Here is a 20,003-nt window from a genome sequence, read left to right on the forward strand (position 1 = left end):
TCCAAGGATCAGTCTCTCCTGGCCACATGCCCAAAATATGTGAGACAGAGCTTAAAAAATCCAGCCTTCATGGAGAAACTTGGTTTCACCCTCCAAGACAGATTATTTGTTTTCTTGGCAGTCTATGGTATGTTCAAGACTCTTCTCCAGCACCATAACTTGAAGGCGACTATTCTTCTTCTGTCATTCTTAGTCATTGTCCTGCTCCCTGATGCAAATAACTGCAAAGACCATGGTCTGGATTAGGCTCACCGTAGTTTCTAGAATGACATCATTACGTAGCAGTACTCTGGAGAGGTCCCTGAGAGCAGATTCTCCCAAAGAAATTAGTCTTTTGATTTTCTGACTGCTGGTGCCAAGAGTGTTGACTGTGGAGACAAGCAAGCTAACTCTTAACAACTTCAATCTCGTCTTCATCTATAATGGTGCTTCCAACTGGCCTAGTGGTGAGGATCTATGTCTCCTTGATGTTGAGCTTCAATCCATACTGACGACTACAGTCCTTGACCTTCTGCAGCAAGCACTTCAGGTAGTAGCTTAAATTAGAAAAGTCTGAATGGCAAGCCCTAACAAGCCTGACCTTTAAATCAGTACTAGAGAAGGATCCATCTATCGATCTAAACACAAATGAACAAGTGTTCAGTTGTCTCTACACAAATTCAACTCCATGCAAGGTTTCCACATAGTAAGATTCTTTAAAAAATGAGGGCTTGATTTAACTACCTAAACTTTTTCAATTATCTAAAGCATAAAAATCCTTCTACTGAGAAAGAGAGGGGAAGAGAAAGAGAAGCTAGGTAATAAACACCCTAGTAAGCTAGCAACTTTTCCTCAAATACCAATTTTTATATATTCAAGTTACTTGTTTGAGGATACCTTCCTTTTCTAGCTTATCCAGGGCTTCAAACTAGTTCATCTCAGCTGTAATGGCTAAGGACGTAAATTGAAACTGGAAGAGACCCAGATTTTAAAAATTTGAGTGTATTCCTAGAATGATAATTAGGGAGCTCTGACAGCCTAGTACTAAGAAGGTGAGCTGCAATCCCTAAGGCAAGCAGCTCAAATTCACTAGCTGCTCTGCGAGAGAAGAATGAGCAGTCTCCTCTAATGAAATTTACTGTCTCAGAAATCCCCCTGGAAGGTCAGTTATGGTCGGTTCTAACTCGAAGGCACACAACAACAACAACAGAATGAAAAGTGAAATGGTAAAAATCCACTGGTTGAAACTTTGCTAGGAACCTAATCTTCCTCTTAGATTACAAAGGCAGTTTGCAAGTACCCCTAAGGAGTTTGAGCAGACAGAAACATGAGTGTCCATTCAAAGGTGGTGGCTATCTCCTCCCATTTAGATTTACAGTTTTGGAAACCAGATGCAGGGCTGTGAGGAGTCCTGGTCGGAACCTACTCAATGGCAGAAGTTTGATTTCAAAATCTATCCACTATAATGTGAAGACACCTCATCAAGAACCCAGATAAAGGACAAGATGAAGTTCTGGTTGATCACTCCACTGAATCTGTCTACAACAAAGATCTGAGAAACCAGATGAAACAGCTAACAGAAGATAATCTTGGAACTCTTGAACATCAAATATAAGAATAAAGGATTAAACACCAACTAGGAAAAATAAAGAGAATGAAACAATAATCAGGGAAAGAAACCAGAGACTCAGCACAGTGTGACCTTTTGGGGGCACAGCAGACAACACTCATAGGCGAGGAGGAGTCAATGTTGAAGAATTACCAGTAAGACAGATACTTGGTGTAAATAATCCGGAGTGAAAAAGGGTGGCGAGAACATATGTTAGATTTAAGAAAGGAAGTTTGCAAGAACTCCAGTAGCACAAGTAATTGCAGAGCAGGGAGAAAACCAGTCTGGCACAGCTTGAGGTAGAAAATGTGAACATGTCCCATAACAAAAAAAAGTTAATTAGTCATTAAAAACAAAATCAAAACCTTCAAGCAAAAAATTCCTGGCTCAGAGGGCTTCAATGATAAATGCTATTAAACATTGACAGAGGAATTGACACCAATTCTATTCAATCTATTCTAGAAAAGAGAAAAATAATTTTCCTTTTATAAAAGAATTTTATAAAGCAAGCATAACCCTGATACCAGAGCTCTGGAGGCCTCATGGTAAGAAGCTGTGCTGCAATCCTGAAGGCACATGGTTCAAATCCACCAGCTGCTCCACAGGAGAAAGATGGACAATCTCCTCCCATGTTGATTAGCTGCCTCTGAAAACCTGCTGGAGGGTCAGCTGTGGTTTGGTTCCGACTTAACAGCACATAACAGCCCTGATACCAGAGCCAAGTAAAGATACCACTAAAGAAGAAAATTACAGACCAATATCCTTCATGAACATAGATGCAAAAATTCTCAACAAAATCCTGTGCAATAGAATCCAACAACTGTGATATTAAAGGTTTATTTTTCAAAATAGCTTCCCTAGCCACTGACTGACCTTACCATGTAGATGGGAGTATGTGACTATGGCATGTTAGCCTATCCAAAAGGGAACTGGCCAATCTCACCATTAAATTAAGCCTATTCAACAGCAGAATTGGAGAATCTTTCCCACAAGCAAAGAAGCAGCAAAAGAATGTCTCAGTCATAGCTATTGCAGCAGAGAACCAGAGATCTGATGTGACACAGAGCAGACCTTGGGACTGATACGTCATTGAATCAGAGCTAAAAGCCTTTTGCCAAGTGTTTTTGAACACTGGGGAGCAGAAGAGCCCTAATTTGCAGGACTAACAGCTTTGTAACACTGGTCTATTGCAATGAGGGTCAAAGTTTAAGTTGCATGCAAGCAAATCCAGGTAGCTGTCCTGATTATGTGATTGTATCTTGCTGACAACCTGAAGTATAGCCTTTTGACTTCCCTAAAAGAAAAAACAAAATGGTGGTTGTCTATGTTGCTTTAAATATGTATCATTCTTCATAGACCTCACACATCCTAAAAGGGTTCATGACTTCTCTTCCAAGTCTTTCATTCCAGGACATACATCTACAATTTTTCCAGTTCCAGTAGTCTTTCTAGACCACCTACATTTTAAAAATTCTGGTCTATTCTAGTTTCACTTCACTGTTTTTATTTGACACGATCAAATGTCATAAAACCTGCAAAAGTATCTTAAATTTGTTCGTAATTATTTACATAACACTATAGCGGCTAGGATTGTTTTCATCAAGAATGACTGCTAAAAAAAAGAGTTGTTGTGTTGTTATGTGCCCTCGAGTCGCCTGCTACTCATAGCGACCCTATGAAAAAAAAGAGTAAGACTCACTTTTTTCTACAATTTTTAGCTTCTGGAAGCTTTCCAGTACATCCCCATTTAGTATTCTGGGTAAAAAATCCCGTATTTGCATAACTTCAGTTGTCAGCCGTTCCAGGTCCTTCTTCCTGACTTTTACAAATTCTTCTTTAGTTCCCATGTGCTAAAAGAACAAACAGACCTTAGGATTATTTCCCTTTAGATGACTAAAGCCAGCAACCCAGTCAACTTGCTTCCTTTTCTCTTATTACCCATAATTATTTTTAAAAGTACGTCTTTCCTAAGGTATTCTTTACTACGCACCTCTCTTACATTTTGAGAGCTGAAGCCAAAACTTATTAATTAGAAGCTAGATATAGATAATTAAATTGTGCATATAACAGCTTTAGTACTCAAAGCTCCCCCCCCCCCAAAAAAAAGTCGGCAACTTTTCAGTAATCAGTCAGTCAGGGAAAATCACCTTTATTGGGCTTCTACAAGGGGTACCATGTCTTTACTACTCATCTCATTCAGCGTCCACATAACTGACCCAAGTTGTCCAGCAGAAAACTAAGACACAACACAGGAGACGGCTCCCGAGTAACACAATAAGGAACAGAGCCATGATTTAAATCAGCCCTGAACCTTAAGTCTCACTTTCTCATCATATGCGGTGGAAGTTGGCAATTAAGTAGCCTATCAAGGCCAGAATCTCTCTAAACTTTACACTAAGCCTACAACAAGGAATCAAGATAAGAACTGAGCTTTCGAATACCAAAAAGGGGAAAATCATCCACTAACTTTCTGATTTCCATCTTCACCTTAATTCTGCACCTCTAATCTACTGTTCATCCCTTCCTCTCTGCTGTCCTGTCCCGGGAGTCGCGTCTAAGGCAGAGATCCTCACGTGCCTCCCTAAGAGACAGTCACGTTAAGTCTGAGGCCCCCACGCTGCCCCGCCCACCCGTGCCTTCCGAGAAGAGCAGCATTCTTGGGGGGGGGGGGACCAGAGCTCCAAGTCCACGTGACGGCGACTCGTTTGTGGGGTCAGGGAGGCTGCGGCGTGGTGCATGAGAGCACACAGCGACAGGGAGGGGGAACACCCCAGGGGGTCGAGGCCTCGGCACTGACCCTGCACGCTTCCTCAGAATCGCTAGTTTCTCCCATGGCCGTTCTCGTTAGCTTCCGCGCCTGCGCGGTGCCCTCGCTGCAGTTCCTGGGAAAACGCGGGAACGTGCTTGATGGAGGGTCAGGTACGGACAGCCGCGTGGCTCAAACGTGAGCGCATTTTCGGACTGTGCTGAGTCTACAGCACCTGAGGTGAGTTCAGCGAGGCGTCCTTCAGCTCTTCTAGCTCCGTGGGAGTTTAAACCTTGTGAACCGCAAGGCAGAAGCGAAACGCAGGTGTAAACGTCTGGTAACAGAGGTGGAATAGTAAGCTGTACTAAGAAGTCACCGGGTTCCCTAGAAACTACCTGCATCCTTGCTCTATAAACCTTTCTGTTCTTAGGTGCCATTCAGTTGGTGCCAACTCACAATATTTATGTACAACAGAACTAAACCCTGCCCGATCCAATTCCCTCTTATAATCTCTGATGTGTTCAAAGCCATTGCTGCAATTTACCAGTAAATTATGTTATTCTTTGGCCCAAAGCTTTATAAGTTTCATTAAGGCAGTGTAATGAAATGTGCAGAGTACTGGAGTCTGAAAATCAAAAGAGCCGTACTTGCTCGGCATTTCTTAAGCTGAAGGAATTAAAGAACAAATTGAAGCCTCAAGTTGCAATACTTAAGGATGCTATGGGTAGAATAGTAAATGTCCCAAGAAGTATTAAAAGAAGATGAAAAGAGTATACAGAGTCACTGTACCAAAACTAATTTGCTGACACAGAAGAATTTCAAATGTGATCTAGAAGCAATGGTGATGAAGGAGGACATGCAGACTGCTGTGAAGGACTTGGCAAAAAAATAAAGCCCCAAGAATTGATGGAATACCAATTGATAAATTTCAACAAACAGATCCTTCCTTGAATGTGCTCACCAAGTTATGCCAAAAAATCTGGAGAACAACTACCTGGCCAACTGACTGGAAGAGATCCATATTTATTCCCATTCCAAAAAAGGTGACACAACAGTGTGAAAGTTATCATACAACATCACTCATGCCACATGCAAGCAAAATCCTGTTGAAGATTATCCAGAAATTACTGAAACAGTACATTGACAGAGAACTACCAGAAATACAAGGTGGGTTTAGAAGAGGTCGTGGCACTAGAAACATTATCGCCAATATCAGATGGATCTTGGCAGGAAGCAAAGAGTACTAGAGGGATATCTATCTGTATTTCATGGACCACAACAAATTGTAGTTAACCTTGAGAGGAATGGAAATCCCAGAACACTTTATTGTGTTTATGCAAAACCTATACTTGGACCAGGAAGCAGTCTTCAGGACAGAGCATGGGTCAAAATCAGGAAGGCAGTGCATCAGGGATGAGTTTTATCTCCATACCCTTTCAATCTATATGCAAAACAGATCATGAGGAATGTAACATCAGGATTGGAGGAAGACTTCAACATCCTATGTTATGCAGATGACACAACCTTCCGTGCTGAAACTTAGGCGGACCTGTAGCACTTGCTGCAGAAGGTCAAGGACTGTCATCTTCAATATGGCTTGAAACTTACCATCAAGAAGACAAAGATTCTCACCATGGAGCCAAATAGCAGCTCCATGATGGATGGGGAAGACATTGAGGCTGTTAACCGTTACAGCTTGCTCGGCTCTACAATCAACACTCTTGGCACCAGCAGTCAGGAAATCAAAAGACTAATTGCATTAGGAAAATCTGCGGTCAGGGACCTTTCCAGAATGCTGAGAAGCAATGACTAAGGTGCACCTGATCCAATCCATGGTCTTTGCAATTACTGGCCATGCATCAGAGAGCTTCATTATGACTGAGGATAACAGAAAAAGAGTTTCTTTGAGTTGTGGTTCTGGAGAAAAGTCCTGAGCATACCATAGATTATCAAGAAAACAAGTCTGTCTTGGAGAAGGTGGAACCAAGTTTTTCCTTGGAGGCCAGGATTTTGAAGCACTGTGTCACACAGTTTGGGCATTTGGCCAGGAAGGACTGATCCTTGCTCAGAAGGGTGGAGGGACAGCGTAGAAATGGAAGACTCAAGATGAGACGGATTAATACAGTAACTAGGGCAATGGCGGTAGGTGTGTCAGGACAGGGCAAGTTTAAGAGCTGTTGTACATAGGGTCATTATGAGTCTCAGGTGACTCGACTGCACATAATAACAGCAAAGTACTTCGAGGAAGTGGCTCTTCAGCAGTTGTATTTTGAAGACCTCATCTTCTGGCACTGTATCAGACATTGCTCCTCTGCTAGAGTTCAATCTCTGACAATAAGACTCTTTGGTAAATCCACTTATGGTGAACTTTATTTTGGGGTGTGGTAGAAGGGAACCTCTGCCTTGATTGGTGTACAACTCATAATGACCCTACAGAACAGAGCTGCCTCCTAGGGTTCCCTAGGCTGTCTACAGAAGCAGATAGAATCTCTACAGAATCTAGAATCTCTACAGAAGCTGCTACATCTTTCTCCTGCACCACAGATGGTAAGTTCCAGATCACTTTTTGGTTAGCAGCTGGGTACTTATTTCCACCAAATAACAAAGATTATCGTAATTTTGCAATATTTCACCTACTTCATTATTTTGCCCTATAACGAAATCCCAAAATAGGGTGTGTATGACCTATGGTTTTAAGATAGATCCAAGAGTATAATACAACTAAGATTCAGTTTTTCTGTGATCTTAACAAGCCGCTATTTTCCATGAGTGTGAGAATGTTTCTAGGCTGGCCAGCTGCTGTATAGGAGGATACCGTTAGCACAATAATGAAACCCCTGCAGCATAAAACATAGGTTAATTTCTAATGGAAATTGCAGAACCACGCAGCACAAAGGACAGTCTCTAACTTGGACCCCTGTCAGGAAGCCCACTACAGAGATAGTTGGAAGAATATCCTGGAAAGAAATTCCCAGAGATCACTAGCCTTTCCCAATCACTACCTAGTGTGACCCGAAGAGTTCAATACAATCAAGAAAGGACTCTATGGTGCCTGGGAATAGACGGACTATAGAGAAGACGGGATTTTTACTAAGTAGACTTAAAAGATTCTAGACCACTTAAGATTAGCCATACAACACTTCTTGGCCAAGATCAACCCCGGCTAACCGCAACAGTTCTGGTGCCTTTTAAGTTTTGCCGGCGAAAAGCCCGTGAAGGTGCGTAGACGCAAGCCAGCTCGGGTAGAAGCATTTAGCGTTGCTAGTGGGGCCTCTACAGCGCTCGCTGCTAAAACGCTCCGCAAGCCCGCGAACGCGCTTTTGTGACATCATCATACCGCGCGCGGGCCACGCCGCCGCACGCCAGCCATTCGCCCAGGCCGCCTCCGCCTTCTGCGCAGGCGCAGCCTGGGGAGCACTCGAGTGGCTTCGGCGGGCGGCAGAGGGTACTTGAAGCTGCGCGGCCGGGGATGCAACAGCGGGCGTGATGGCTCCTGCCATGCAGCCGGCTGAGATCCAGTTTGCCCAGCGGCTGGCGTCGAATGAAAAGGGGATCCGGGACCGGGCCGTGAAAAAGCTGCGCCAATACATCAGCGTGAAGACGCAGAGAGAGACAGGTGAGCGCCTGCGATTAGCGCGCTGCGCACATGGCGGGCCGGAGCCTGCTGTGACTCCCGGGAGAGCGGTGCAATACGGGAGTGCAGGACCCTTATCGGGGTGATGCGGGGCCCCCGAGAAAACACCCTGGAAGCGGCACTGGCAAGCAGGCGGACAGGGAGCGGGAAAGATGTCTCGTTTCCAGTTATAAGTAATGGTTCATGACATCCATGGCATGCTTCTGTGTGAACGGTTTCTTAGAGTGCTTAAAGCCTATTTTACAGTTGAAGAAACTAGGGCCAAGAGAGAAATTAAATAACTTGCTGTAAGCCATTCTCATTAAGTGCGGAAAAAGCCGTGAAACCCTGGCTTGTCAAGTTCCCGATCCTGCACTTAGTTGCACTCTTCAACTTTAATTGGTTCATGCTTTCATTTGGTCAACAGTTTTAGGAATTGAGGATACACGAGGAAAGCGTACCAGCGAAGAACTTCTGAAGTTGAGGGGAGCAGAAAAACAAATAGAACTTTGCTAAGTGTAGTGAAGGAAATACAAATCGGGTACTGTGATTTTTAAGAAAGGTAGGAGCTCTTCCACATACGCTGCTACAGAAAGGACTCTGGAGTAATATTCAGAGATCTGAAAAGACAAGCCAGTAGTGCTGAAGAACTGAGCCTACAAATGCTTAAGTACTTCTGCTCACAAACATGGTCAGTGGGAGAAAGAGAGGATGAGGGTGTCATGAGATGAAGCTGGAAATGCAGGCAGAGGCCAGATCATACAGAGCTTTTTAATTACTTGAGGTGCTGTTCTCGAGTGAAACGTGGGCCTGTGAACCCCGGAGTGGAAAGCATGATATGCCAACTAAGACACCCTGGTGGCAGTGTGGATTTGAGCACTGGTAAACTAACCAAAGGGTCATTGGTTTGACTCAAGAGAAAGATGGGGCCATCTACTTCCATAAAGATAGACAGCTTTGGAAACCAGAGTTGCTATTCCAAAGGCAGGCAGTTTGAATCCACAAGCTGCCTCTTGGGAAAAACATGCTGTCTCCTCCTGTGTGATTTACAGCCTCTGAAACCCGCTTGAGGATGAGCTGTTGATAGCAATGAGAGAAAGTAATGCGTTCAGAATCCACTTGAAGGAATATGTATTGTTTATGCCTTCACAAACATGTTTTCTTTTATTTTGGAGACACAGTGAACAAGGAAAAGGAAAGTAGTTTTATAGAAAAGACTTGAGATTCATGCCTTTGATTCTCTGGAGTTCTCACTGAAGGATTTCTCTCTCATAGTTTGATACCTGACAAGTGCTGGTTGTTCCTCTGTCCTGATTTTCCTCAATCCAGATTTTTAGTATGTGTAAAATGGATCTGCTTGCCAGGCCATTGGATGTCTCACAGGCCCTTGTGGCTCAAAAGCCTAAACTGGCCCATTTTTCTTTCCTCTGAAGCTGTTCTTATCTCTTGTTCTTCCTCCACCTCCTATGCTATCTTCATTTTGGTTGCTGGTTCCCACCAGAGTCCTTACCCACTGCACTGCTAGGGCTCCCTTCCATTAACCACACACAGACCTTCTATCTCATCAAGGGTTGCATACCTGCTTCTTAACTGATTATTTCATGTCCATATGTGTAACCATCATATCTGCCCTGCACACACCACAAGCTGTTTGTGGTTTCTTCGTGTGCAACACACCTCTACTCTTATCTATACTGTTTGCACAACAAAGAATCTAACACCTTTTCTTTTCCTAGCCTTCAGTGAAATATCACTTCCTCCAAAAGTCTTTCCTGATCAGAGTAGCTGAACATCTTATGATTCGGAAATACCAAATATGCCTCAGTTTGACTCATGGTAACTAACTTGCCACCAGGTTTCTAAGATTGTAAATTTTTTTTAATGTTTGGTATTTTGTTATAATTTTAATTTTACACTAGTTTATTTACAATAACATGGTAATCTTAATAGGAGTGGCCTGCTTTCTCTTTATGCTCTGGATGATTGGTGGGTGTAAACTCCTGATCTTTTAGTTAACACTTAAGTGCATAGCTGTTAATATGCCTTTCTCCTCATTTTGGGTCAAATACCCAGCACAGTTGGCATCCATACCACCTAGAATCACTTATGTTGTGCCTCTGTTCACCTTCATGTCCATAATAGGTTTGCTGGCCTTCAAAGAATAGCACCTCAAAGTGAATGCCATGGAAGCATTGATAAGAGAGTTATCATTGAGTCCAGTTTGACTGATGACAACACTTGTGTTTCAGACAAGTATGTTCCATAATAGTTTCAATGCCTGCAGATGCCATTATAGCAGACATTAAGGTTTGGAAATAAATCAACCTATTATTTGTATCTTCTTGGTAGATGCCTATTTTTCACATGTTGCATTGAGCCTTGTTGTTGTTATGTGCCGTCGAGTCGCCTGCGACTCATAGCGACCCCATGTACAACAGCTCTAAAACTCCGCTCTGTCCTGTGCCAATCGCACTGTCTCTGACACTCCCATCCCAATTATCCCAGTCACTGAATCAATCCACCTCATAGAGGGCCTTCCTCTCCTGCGCCGTCCCTCCACCCTCCCAAACATGATGTCCCTCTCTAACGACGTCTCTCCTCACAACATGCCCGAAGTAAGTTAGACGGAGCCTCAGAATCCTTGCCTCCAAGGAGCCACCCGGTTTAACCCTCTCCAGGACAAATCTATTTGTTTTCCTAGCAGTCCATGGTATTCTCAGTACTCTCCTCCAGCACCACAGCTCAAAGGCATCAGTTCTCCTTCTATCCTCCTTGGTCATTGTCCAACTCTCTGATGCATAACAGGTGATTGCGAAGACCGTGGCCTGTATCAGATGCACCTTACTCTCCAGAGAGACACCACTGCTCTTCAGCACTTTGGAGAGGTCCCTAACAGCAGACTTTTCCATGGCAATGCGCCTTTTAATTTCCTGGCTGCTGGTGCCAAGACTGTTGACTATGGAGCCAAGCAAACTAAAGCTGTGTACAATCTCAATCTCTTCACCATCCATCCTGATGCTGCCAATTGGTCCAGTGGTGAGAATCTTTGTCTTCTTGACATTGAGCCTCAATCCATATTGTAGGCTGCAGTCCTTGACACTCTGCAGCAGGTGCTTCAGGTCCTCTTCAGTTTCAGCAAGCAGGGTTGTGTCATCCGCATAACGCAGATTGTTGATAAATCGACCCCACATTTCTCCTCATAGAGCCCCGCCTCCCGGATAATCTGTTCTGCATATAGGTTGAAAAGGTATGGAGATAGGATGCATCCCTGGCGTACGCCCTTCCCAATTTTGAACCATGCAATGTTCCCTTGCTCTGTTCTGACGACTGCCTCCTGGTCCAAGTATAAGTTTCACATTAGAACAATCAAGTGTTCTGGGATTCCCATTCTTCTCAGAGTCAGCCACAGTTTGTTATGATCTACACAGTCAAATGCCTTTGCATAGTCAATGAAACACAGATAGACATTCCTCTGGTATTCCCTGCTTTCAGCCAAGATCCATCTAACATCAGCTACAATATCTCTAGTACCACGACCCCTTCTGAGACCAGCCTGGACTTCTGGTAGTTCTCTGTTGATGTGCTGTTCCAGTCGTTTTTGGATAATCTTCAGTAAAATCTTGCTTGCATGTGAAATCAGTGAAATTGTTCTGTAGTTTCCACATTCGGTTGGGTCGCCTTTCTTTGGGATAGGAACAAATATCGATCTCTTCCAGTCAGTTGGCCAAGTGGTCGTTCTCCAGATTTCTAGGCACAACTTGGTGAGCACGTTCAGGGCAGCATCTGTTAACTGAAATATGTCAATTGGTATACCATCTATTCCTGGAGCCTTATTTTTTGCCATGTCCTTCAAAGCAGCCTGAACTACTTCTTTCATCACATAGGCTCTTGTTCATATATTGTTTCATGAAATTCTTCTGTGTCTTCCAATTCTTTTCGATACAGTGACTCAGTATATTCCTTCCATCTTCTTTTAATACTTCCGGGATCATTTAGCGTTCTGCCGAAAGCATCCTTGATTATAGCAACTCGAGGTTTGAATTTGTTGAGCCTAGTAAAGGAAATCTGAACTTCTCTTACAATCCCTGTAGCTGTCTAGCAGCAAGAATTTTAATGCCGCTTCAAGTGACTGTCACTCTCGTGCATTCACATCATGTCGGGCACTCACAGTCATGGAATGAGCACTGTGTTGGACCTAAGCTTTTACCAGACCTGTTCATTCAGATATTCAGCACAACAGGGGGTGCTTGCTATGTGCACTGTCCGTTTCGGCACTCGATACAGCAGCAAGCAAAATCAGCAGCAATACAGAAATCCCTGTCTGGTTTTGATTCTACAACTTTCCTCTCCCCTACATTTGTTGTTGATCTTTGGTCCATTTCTGAACCAGTCCTGCTACCAAGAAAGGTTTGGCCTCCCCTTCACAACAGATGAGCTTAACCAGACCACTGTCGCCACTGTAGAGCACCCTAGCAGAGGTATAGTATGTGTAGCTGCTTGGCCAACATCTAGGCATGCCACCAGTATTTGAGCTTCATACACTATAAATCTTGCATCAATTTTAAGGTCATTGTTTATGCCTTTCTAGTTTCCTTTATGGAAGACTTTTTAAAACAAAGAACACAGCCTACAGTCACATTTTGCTAATTTCATGGCTGTGTATGTATATGTGTATATACATCTTTTTGAGAAAATCTTCAAATGCATGAAAAGTACATTCCTGACTCAGCTTTAACATTTGCCAATACAAGGCCTATTTTTCCAGCCTCTTGCTTATTCCTCCTCTCCATTGTGTCATTGTTTAACTATGAAAGCTGAGACCTTTTGCCCCTTAAACATCACAGTAACATTATCATATCTTTGACAAAAGTCCTTGAAGTCATGAGGTGCCAATTTGTTGCATTTTCTCTTGATTGTCTTTTATGATAAACCAGAAGTAAAATAAGACCCGCCATTACATTTGGCTACTGTCTCCTAAGCCTCAAATTTGAAGAGATCATGTCTTTTGTAAAAAATAAATAAATAAAAAAAATTCTTTGCAGTGTATTTGTTGAAGGGGCTGGGTCATCATCTGTCCTTCAGTTTTCCCCATTTAGTGTGTTCATGGGTTGCATTCCTGGTCTCATTTAGCATAATCTTTGCCTCCTGTGTTTCACTAAACTAGTACTGATCAATTTGACATGACCTGCTCAGGAGGGCTCTACTGGTTACCTTGCCAGTGACTTTGCCTACAACTTGAGAGGTCAGTTCTTCACACCTGCTTCAACCTGCTGAATTCCTGCATTTCATGTAGAATTTCCTGCTTTACTTCATAAGACCAATGAAAATGTTGGTGCGTGGATGAAATGCTGATTTAAACATGGAGAGGCCTTGAGAGTGAACTAATTTTATAAATGGCCTCCTAATAAGTCAATTTTTGGTGTTTGTGATGTTGTGTGCATTTGCTATTACTCAGATAATGAGTACACCAGCTTCCTGCCCAGAGTCTGGTGCTGCAATCCCAAAGGCACATGGTTTGAGGCCACTAACTGCTCCACAGGGGAAGGATGGGCAGTCTCCTCCTGTGCAATTAACTGCCCCTGAAAACCTGCTGGAGGGTCACCTAGTCAGTTCTGGGTCGGTTCCGCTTCTGTGGTACACAGCAACATAATCATTTGCATATGTGTACTTTGTAGTAACAAGGCAATAGGTTCTTCCAAATTTAAAAGTATTTGCAGTGAAGAAATGTATGTGGTATTGGTTTTGTGGTTGTTTTTTTATTATTATTATTATTGGTTTACTTAACAAATCTCGTATACATTATGTTTCACACTATTCATATTGTGTTTCATACAGTCATTCTCATGCATTTTGTTTAAAAAAATTAATCCTTGTTTTTACTGCTTATGTGGCAATTCTGAACTCAAAAAAGAAAATATGTAGGCTTTAACACTTCACTTTTTATATTATTTTGCCCTGTTAGGAGGCTTTAGCCAAGAAGAACTTTTGAAAATTTGGAAAGGACTCTTTTACTGCATGTGGGTACAAGATGAACCTCTCCTACAGGTAACATGAAATTCCTTTTGTTATGCTCCTGCTTATTTGACATGGATAGATAAAAGAGACTTGGTCCTTTTTTAATTATTGGTCCCCTGCTTTTGTTGTTAGGGACCATTGAGTTGATTCTGTCTCATAGCAGTGCTGTATACCAGGATAGAACTGCCCCATGGGGTTTCCTAGCCTGTGATCTTTATAGAAGCAAGCTGCTACATCTTTCTCCCATGGAGTGGCTAGTAGGTTTGAACTGCCAACCTTTCAGTTAGCAGCCTAACGTTTAACCACTATACCACCCCACCAGGACTTCTTCCGTCTCCTAATGTGAGTAAGCAAATAAATCTTGGCTTCTCTGATTGGTTTTTCTCACTTGTGGGCACTGAAAGTGATAAGAGCAATGTCAGAGCATTAAAGTACTAACCACAAAGGGAAAGATGTGCAAAAATTGTAGATTTATAATTTTTCTACAACTTTATGATTTCCATGGAAAGTTTTTATACTGCCTATCAAAATAGCACAAAAGAATAGTTACCTGCACTCCTGGAAGGGGAGGCCAAGGCTCCTATCCCCCCTATCACCCCACAGATTAGCCAGATAACCATGGGCAGAGCAGCCACGTACTAGATGTTGAGTTCTTTATAAGGTGAGCCACCAAGCCCTCAAAGATGACACTTCTAACTTAAAGCTAGCTGCGGACCTTAAGAATGGACTAAAATGTGTATAGACTGCCCGCTGTATCATGAATCCACTAAACATATAAGGAAATGTTTTTAAATAAAAATCTTGGTTATGCTGTCTTCCTTTACAAAAGTTAAAGGGTCACCCTTGAGGACACAATATAAATGCCTCAAGAGTTCTTGGGGTGATTTATGTTTTCTGGATTTTGATACACAGACACATAGTAAAGTCACAGGATAGGGTTTATTGCTCCTCCTCCACTGAACATATTTTGAGTAGGATAACAGAAGAAAATATTTTAAAGTAACATTTAAAAGCAACAAACTAACGGCGTTGGTGGAGGAAGAAAATAGATGAGAAACAGCATTTTGAAGTCTGGAGTTCCTATATTATAAGTAAGGAAAATTTGAGTCAAGGTGAAGTGCCAGCAATACAACAGACGATCCTTCTTTTCTGATAAAACCTCATAAAGAGAATTCCTTTGCTGGACATGCCCTATGGGAGGTTTCTCTGTGGCCCCAGATTCTTCCCATAGATGAGTGCTGCCATTTCCACAGTGTTGGGTCTTCTGATTGTGCTCTTTTGTAAGACAGAGCCACCTCAGAGGACCCAGTATAACCGTTGCTTCCTAACTGCCCTGCCTTCCCATGTAGCACTGACCATGCCAAGAGTTGTGTTTCGTGGAGCAAGAATCTCCATTGTCTTAACTGCAGGAAAGTAGGCCCTTTGTCCTGTGGATCTCTTGTTATTTAGATTAGTATAAAATGTTGCTTTAAATCTTAGTATATTTTAAAATGAGGAGTTGATAGCTGATTTACTTCTTCCATAGAGCATTTGAATTGACAGCCAGAGAGGGGATTTTTTTGTAACATGCATCTTAAACTCTGAAAGGCATATAAAGTAGATAGTTTGTTGGAATTAGTAATTTCACATTGGGTGACAGTCACACTTCATTTTTAAGTGGAAATGACACGGAAAACAAGGGACAGAGTTGCCACCATCAGGTGCAGGAGAACCCTGGCCACGGTGCTGTCATCTCATTGTTGCACCTAATAATCCCTGTGTTTTCCCCCCACCCACCCCTGCAGGAGGAACTAGCAAACACTATATCCCAGCTCGTCCATGTTGTTAACAACTCAGAGGCGCGTAAGTCTTGGCTTTTTCATGGTTTTCCAAACTTCCTTGGTCATCAGATTTGATACATTTTCTAGGAAACCTACTCAGTACTGTGTCTTCTTCCTTCAGCAGTTAGTGCTGGCTTAACATAATGAACCTAGTGCTCTTGTGAAGTCTCATACTTGACATCTTGATTGCTAGAAACTGCTTTAATAAATAATTCCTCCAGAACCTCAGAATTCTGTTTGACAGCTGTTTGAGACTACATGTAGTATAGCTTGTTTATACACGTGTTCACACTGCCTCAGGATGCCAGGTTATCTTCTCCAGAGGTAGAGCCATGTAAGGACATCATTAGTAGAGCTATAAAGAAGCCATTTTTCCCCCTCAAAAAAAGAATACATAAAGGCAAAAATTAAAAGATATGTCTGAGATGTTTATTTCTGATTATTTCCAGAGGTAGGACATAACTAGGAGATTTTGTTCTACTTACTGTTCCATAGAACAAAACTGTCACAGTAGTTTTAATCATTTTCATGGGTTGTCTTAATTTTTGCAAGGTTTCATTTGAGTAGTAATGAATAAAGTTCTGCATATAAAATATTTATACATTTGCAGATATCAAAAAAGAAGTAAATCCATTTTTTAAAACCTACAAACAAAAACATTTTGAAAGAAAAAGTTCTAGTCTTAAGAACTGTAGTCAACCCAGCTGATATATCAGACAGAAAGCCAAGTGCCTCTGTAGATCATATACATGTTCATCAAAATTAACCATATGTATTAACCATATACATAGGTATGTGTGTGGTGAAAGGGAAAGGTCAATAAACACCCTTTGGATCAAAAAGTGTCTTGATTTTAGTAGAAGCACAGCTTATAAGTTAAAAAAAAAGAACAACACAGAGCATTCTAAGTGAGCATGAAAATAATAACTGATACCCTATTTTTGTGATAATATGCTTTCATTTGAATGTAAAGGAAATGTTATGTATATTATTTACTGTAAATGATAAATAATAAATTTCTTTCCCTTAATTATTGTCTGGCTATATAGTAGCATGTTAGTGGGAAAACCAAGCCCTCAAAGATATTTTTTCACTGCAGAACACCTGTTCATTCAGACCTTTTGGCAAACCATGAATCGAGAATGGAAAGGGATTGACAAGCTACATCTGAACAAGTACTACACGGTAAGACTACAAGGGCTTTTTGTCCAACTTCAAAAATCTTTGTGATGAAAAAAATTTTCGGTGTTTTAGATACAGCAGAAAGATTGGCTTTTTTTTTCTATAATTATATTTTATTAATTTTCATAAACATTTACAGAGATTTTGGGTTTCCATTCATTCATTGTTGCACTATTCTCTCTACCCTCCTCCCAGTTTGTTCTTGTCCAAATGCCACAGTGCTTGTCAAAGCCAGTTCTGATTAATCTTCTTTGTCAGTGTGTCCTTTGCCATTCCCTATCACTCCTCCCTGAGAGAGACTTCACCTTGAGTCATAAGGAAAAGGGGATGGCGTATTCTCTTAGCTACTTCCCGCTGAAAAGGGACGCTGTGGGTTTCAGGGTGAAGATCTTCTCTCACTACTCTAAAGGGCCCCTTTGGCAGTAGGAGACACATAGACTATTATGGAGATTGATTTTGGAATTTAGATGCACTCTTATTGATTGTGCTTGGCCGTACATGTTCATATCCTTGAAAATGTATCATGGGGGTGTTGCAATCTAGAAGACACAAATTTGACTAACAAGTTATAAGTGCATGAGTCCAAAAATTATGGAAAAGTAAAAGAAAAGATTCTTTCATTGTTTTACAAACCCTCCCCCAGGTCCCCTCCACCATGTAGCCCTCGCTCTAGTCTCCTGTGATGACAGAAATACCTAGTTATATATCTCTTTTAAACAGTTTTCTCCCTCCTCTGTTTCAGTGCAGTATACATTATTGAACCCATCTTACTCAGTCTCTCCCCAACCCCAAGGACAGTCCCATTCTACAACAGTGGCATCATGTAATATTTGTCCTTTTGTGACTGGGATATTTCACTCAGCATAATGTTCTCCAGAGTCAACCATTTTGAATAATATTGCATGAGTTCCTTGTTTTTTAATGCAGCATAGTATTCCATTGTGCGAATATACCACAGCTTCTCTAGCCATTCATTTGTTGATGGGGAAAGATTGGCTTATGAAGCTATGCAAGTTCTAGGCATGTGAAAAGGGTACTTGATTATACACAGACCAGAAGCCTTCCGGTTTTAACTCCTTGACTATTGGAGGAGTGAGACTGGGTATCATTAAACCAAGAAACCAAACCAGACCCCATTTTTGTCAAGTTGATCTCACTTGGAGCAACTGTATATTGACTGTGTAGAAGTGCTGTGTCTTTCTCCACTGGAACAGCTGGTGGGTTCAAACCACCAACTTCCCATTGGCAGCCAAACACAAACTGGTGGTTGCTTGTTAACATTATTGATCTACAAGTTAAATATAATTGTTGTTGTTGTTATGTGCCATCGAATTGCTTGCAACTCTTAGCGACCCAACCCCAGTATAACAGCCTTAAACTCTGCTCTATATTGTGCCAATTGCACTGTCTCTGACACGCCCATCCCAGTTACCCCAGTGACTGAATCAATCCACCTTATAGAGGGCCTTCCCCTCCTGTGCCATCCTCCACCCTCCCAAGCATGATGTCCCTCTCCAAGGACCAGTCTCTCCTTACAACATGTCCAACATGTTAGACGGAGCCTCAAAATCCTTGCCTCCAAGGAGCTGCCCGGTTGAACCCTTTCCAGGACGAATCTGTTTGTTTTCCTAGCAGTCCATGGTACCCTTAATACTCTTCTCCAGCACCACAGCTCAAAGGCATCAATTCTCCTTCTATTCTCCCTTGGTCATTGTCCAACTTTCTGATGCATAACAAGTGATTGCAAAGACCATGGCCTGTATCAGATGCACCTTAGTCTCCAGAGAGACACCATTTCTCTTCAGTACTTTGGAGAGGTCCCTAACAGCAGACTTTCCCATGGCAATATGTTTTTTTATTTCCTGGCTACTGGTGCCATGAGTGTTGACTGTGGAGCCAAGCAAACTAAAGCTGTGAACAATCTCAATCTTCACCATCCATCCTGATGCTGCCAAGTGGTCCAGTGTAAATATAATTACTGTAGGTATTTTCACACTAGTAGGATTCAGTCTATAACAGCTTCTTTGCTTTCCTGGTTCCACTAAGCTATATGATACTTCATTCCCTCTTATAACAAAAGCCTTTTCGTTGCAGTTGATCCGTCTGGTCCTAAGGCAGTCCTTTGAAGTGCTGAAGCAAAATGCCTGGGAAGAAAGGTAGTAAACTTTGTGTTGGCATATGGCAATCTTGGAACTATTCAGTTAATGCTCCAGTAATACCATTTACCTGATCTAGGTCCCCCACTGTTGAGTACTGTAAGAAATAAAACCTATCTTTGCCCATTGGGAACTTGAAACCCAGTAAAGACATAAAATAGTGAAACACAGTTAACATTTTTTACTGATTTAAGTGGCTAGTTTTTCTCTTTGAACACCTTCTTGGCCTTCTTGTTGAGAATGTACATAGCAGAGCAGATACCATTTCAGCAGTTTCTATATGTTCAACTCATTGGCATTAACTACATTATCCAAATTGTTCACACTCTCTCCCTCCTTTTCTTCATTTTCTCTGCTATACCCTCAAACTCACTTCCCTATAGTTCCAGTTTAACCTTTGGAGTTTTTCTTGCCACTTTGATGTAATATAGATAGACCTTTAAAAGAGCCTAATACTTAAGCCAGCTATTCTTTCTCTCTTACTTGATTTCAAGAAGTCTTAAAATGATAATTTTGGTTTAAGGTTTAAAGAAGCAGTAATTTCAGAGTTTCATCCAGCTTCCACGGCTTAATCTCACATTTTTAATTTAACTTTTGTTTAATGTGTAACTCTGTACAGGACCTAGACTATTACTAGATTCTCTTGAAAAAAAGGGAAGTTTTGACACACTTAGGTTAACAGACTCTTATTTATTTTTCCTTTAGCCAAATCAAGCTTTTGCTAGACATCTTAATGAAGGAGATTTTGCATCCTGAGAGCCAGTCTCCAAATGAAGTGAAGTTCCACTTTGTTGATATTTACCTGGATGAACTAACCAAGGTGGGAGGGAAAGAGGTAAGAGGCCTTAACTATTAATCTTGATGCAACAAAACCACCAACAAC

The 20,003-nt window shown here is 41.8% G+C and overlaps 2 protein-coding genes across 2 annotated transcripts in view; one reads left to right on the forward strand and one right to left on the reverse strand.

Moving 5' to 3' along the window:
- The window catches only part of HSF2BP (heat shock transcription factor 2 binding protein), a 287,065-nt gene extending 282,644 nt beyond the window's left edge, over positions 1 to 4,421 (reverse strand). The window contains exons 1-2 of the mRNA XM_006894052.1: positions 4,386 to 4,421; positions 3,288 to 3,438 (exon numbers count right to left, since the gene is read on the reverse strand). Of these exons, the coding sequence (XP_006894114.1) occupies positions 3,288 to 3,438; positions 4,386 to 4,421 (187 nt within the window). The remainder of the gene's footprint in view (positions 1 to 3,287; positions 3,439 to 4,385) is intronic.
- Positions 4,422 to 7,820: 3,399 nt separating this feature from the next.
- Positions 7,821 to 20,003, forward strand: part of RRP1B (ribosomal RNA processing 1B) — a 32,130-nt gene continuing 19,947 nt past the window's right edge. Inside the window, exons 1-6 of the mRNA XM_006894053.1 lie at positions 7,821 to 7,950; positions 13,910 to 13,992; positions 15,747 to 15,804; positions 16,882 to 16,967; positions 19,059 to 19,120; positions 19,826 to 19,955. Coding sequence (XP_006894115.1) covers positions 7,821 to 7,950; positions 13,910 to 13,992; positions 15,747 to 15,804; positions 16,882 to 16,967; positions 19,059 to 19,120; positions 19,826 to 19,955 — 549 coding nt within the window. The remainder of the gene's footprint in view (positions 7,951 to 13,909; positions 13,993 to 15,746; positions 15,805 to 16,881; positions 16,968 to 19,058; positions 19,121 to 19,825; positions 19,956 to 20,003) is intronic.

The sequence above is a fragment of the Elephantulus edwardii genome, unplaced genomic scaffold (assembly GCF_000299155.1).
Source record: "Elephantulus edwardii isolate Elephantulus edwardi_28Jun2011 unplaced genomic scaffold, EleEdw1.0 scaffold00133, whole genome shotgun sequence".
In the NCBI taxonomy this organism is placed as follows: Eukaryota; Metazoa; Chordata; class Mammalia; order Macroscelidea; family Macroscelididae; genus Elephantulus; species Elephantulus edwardii.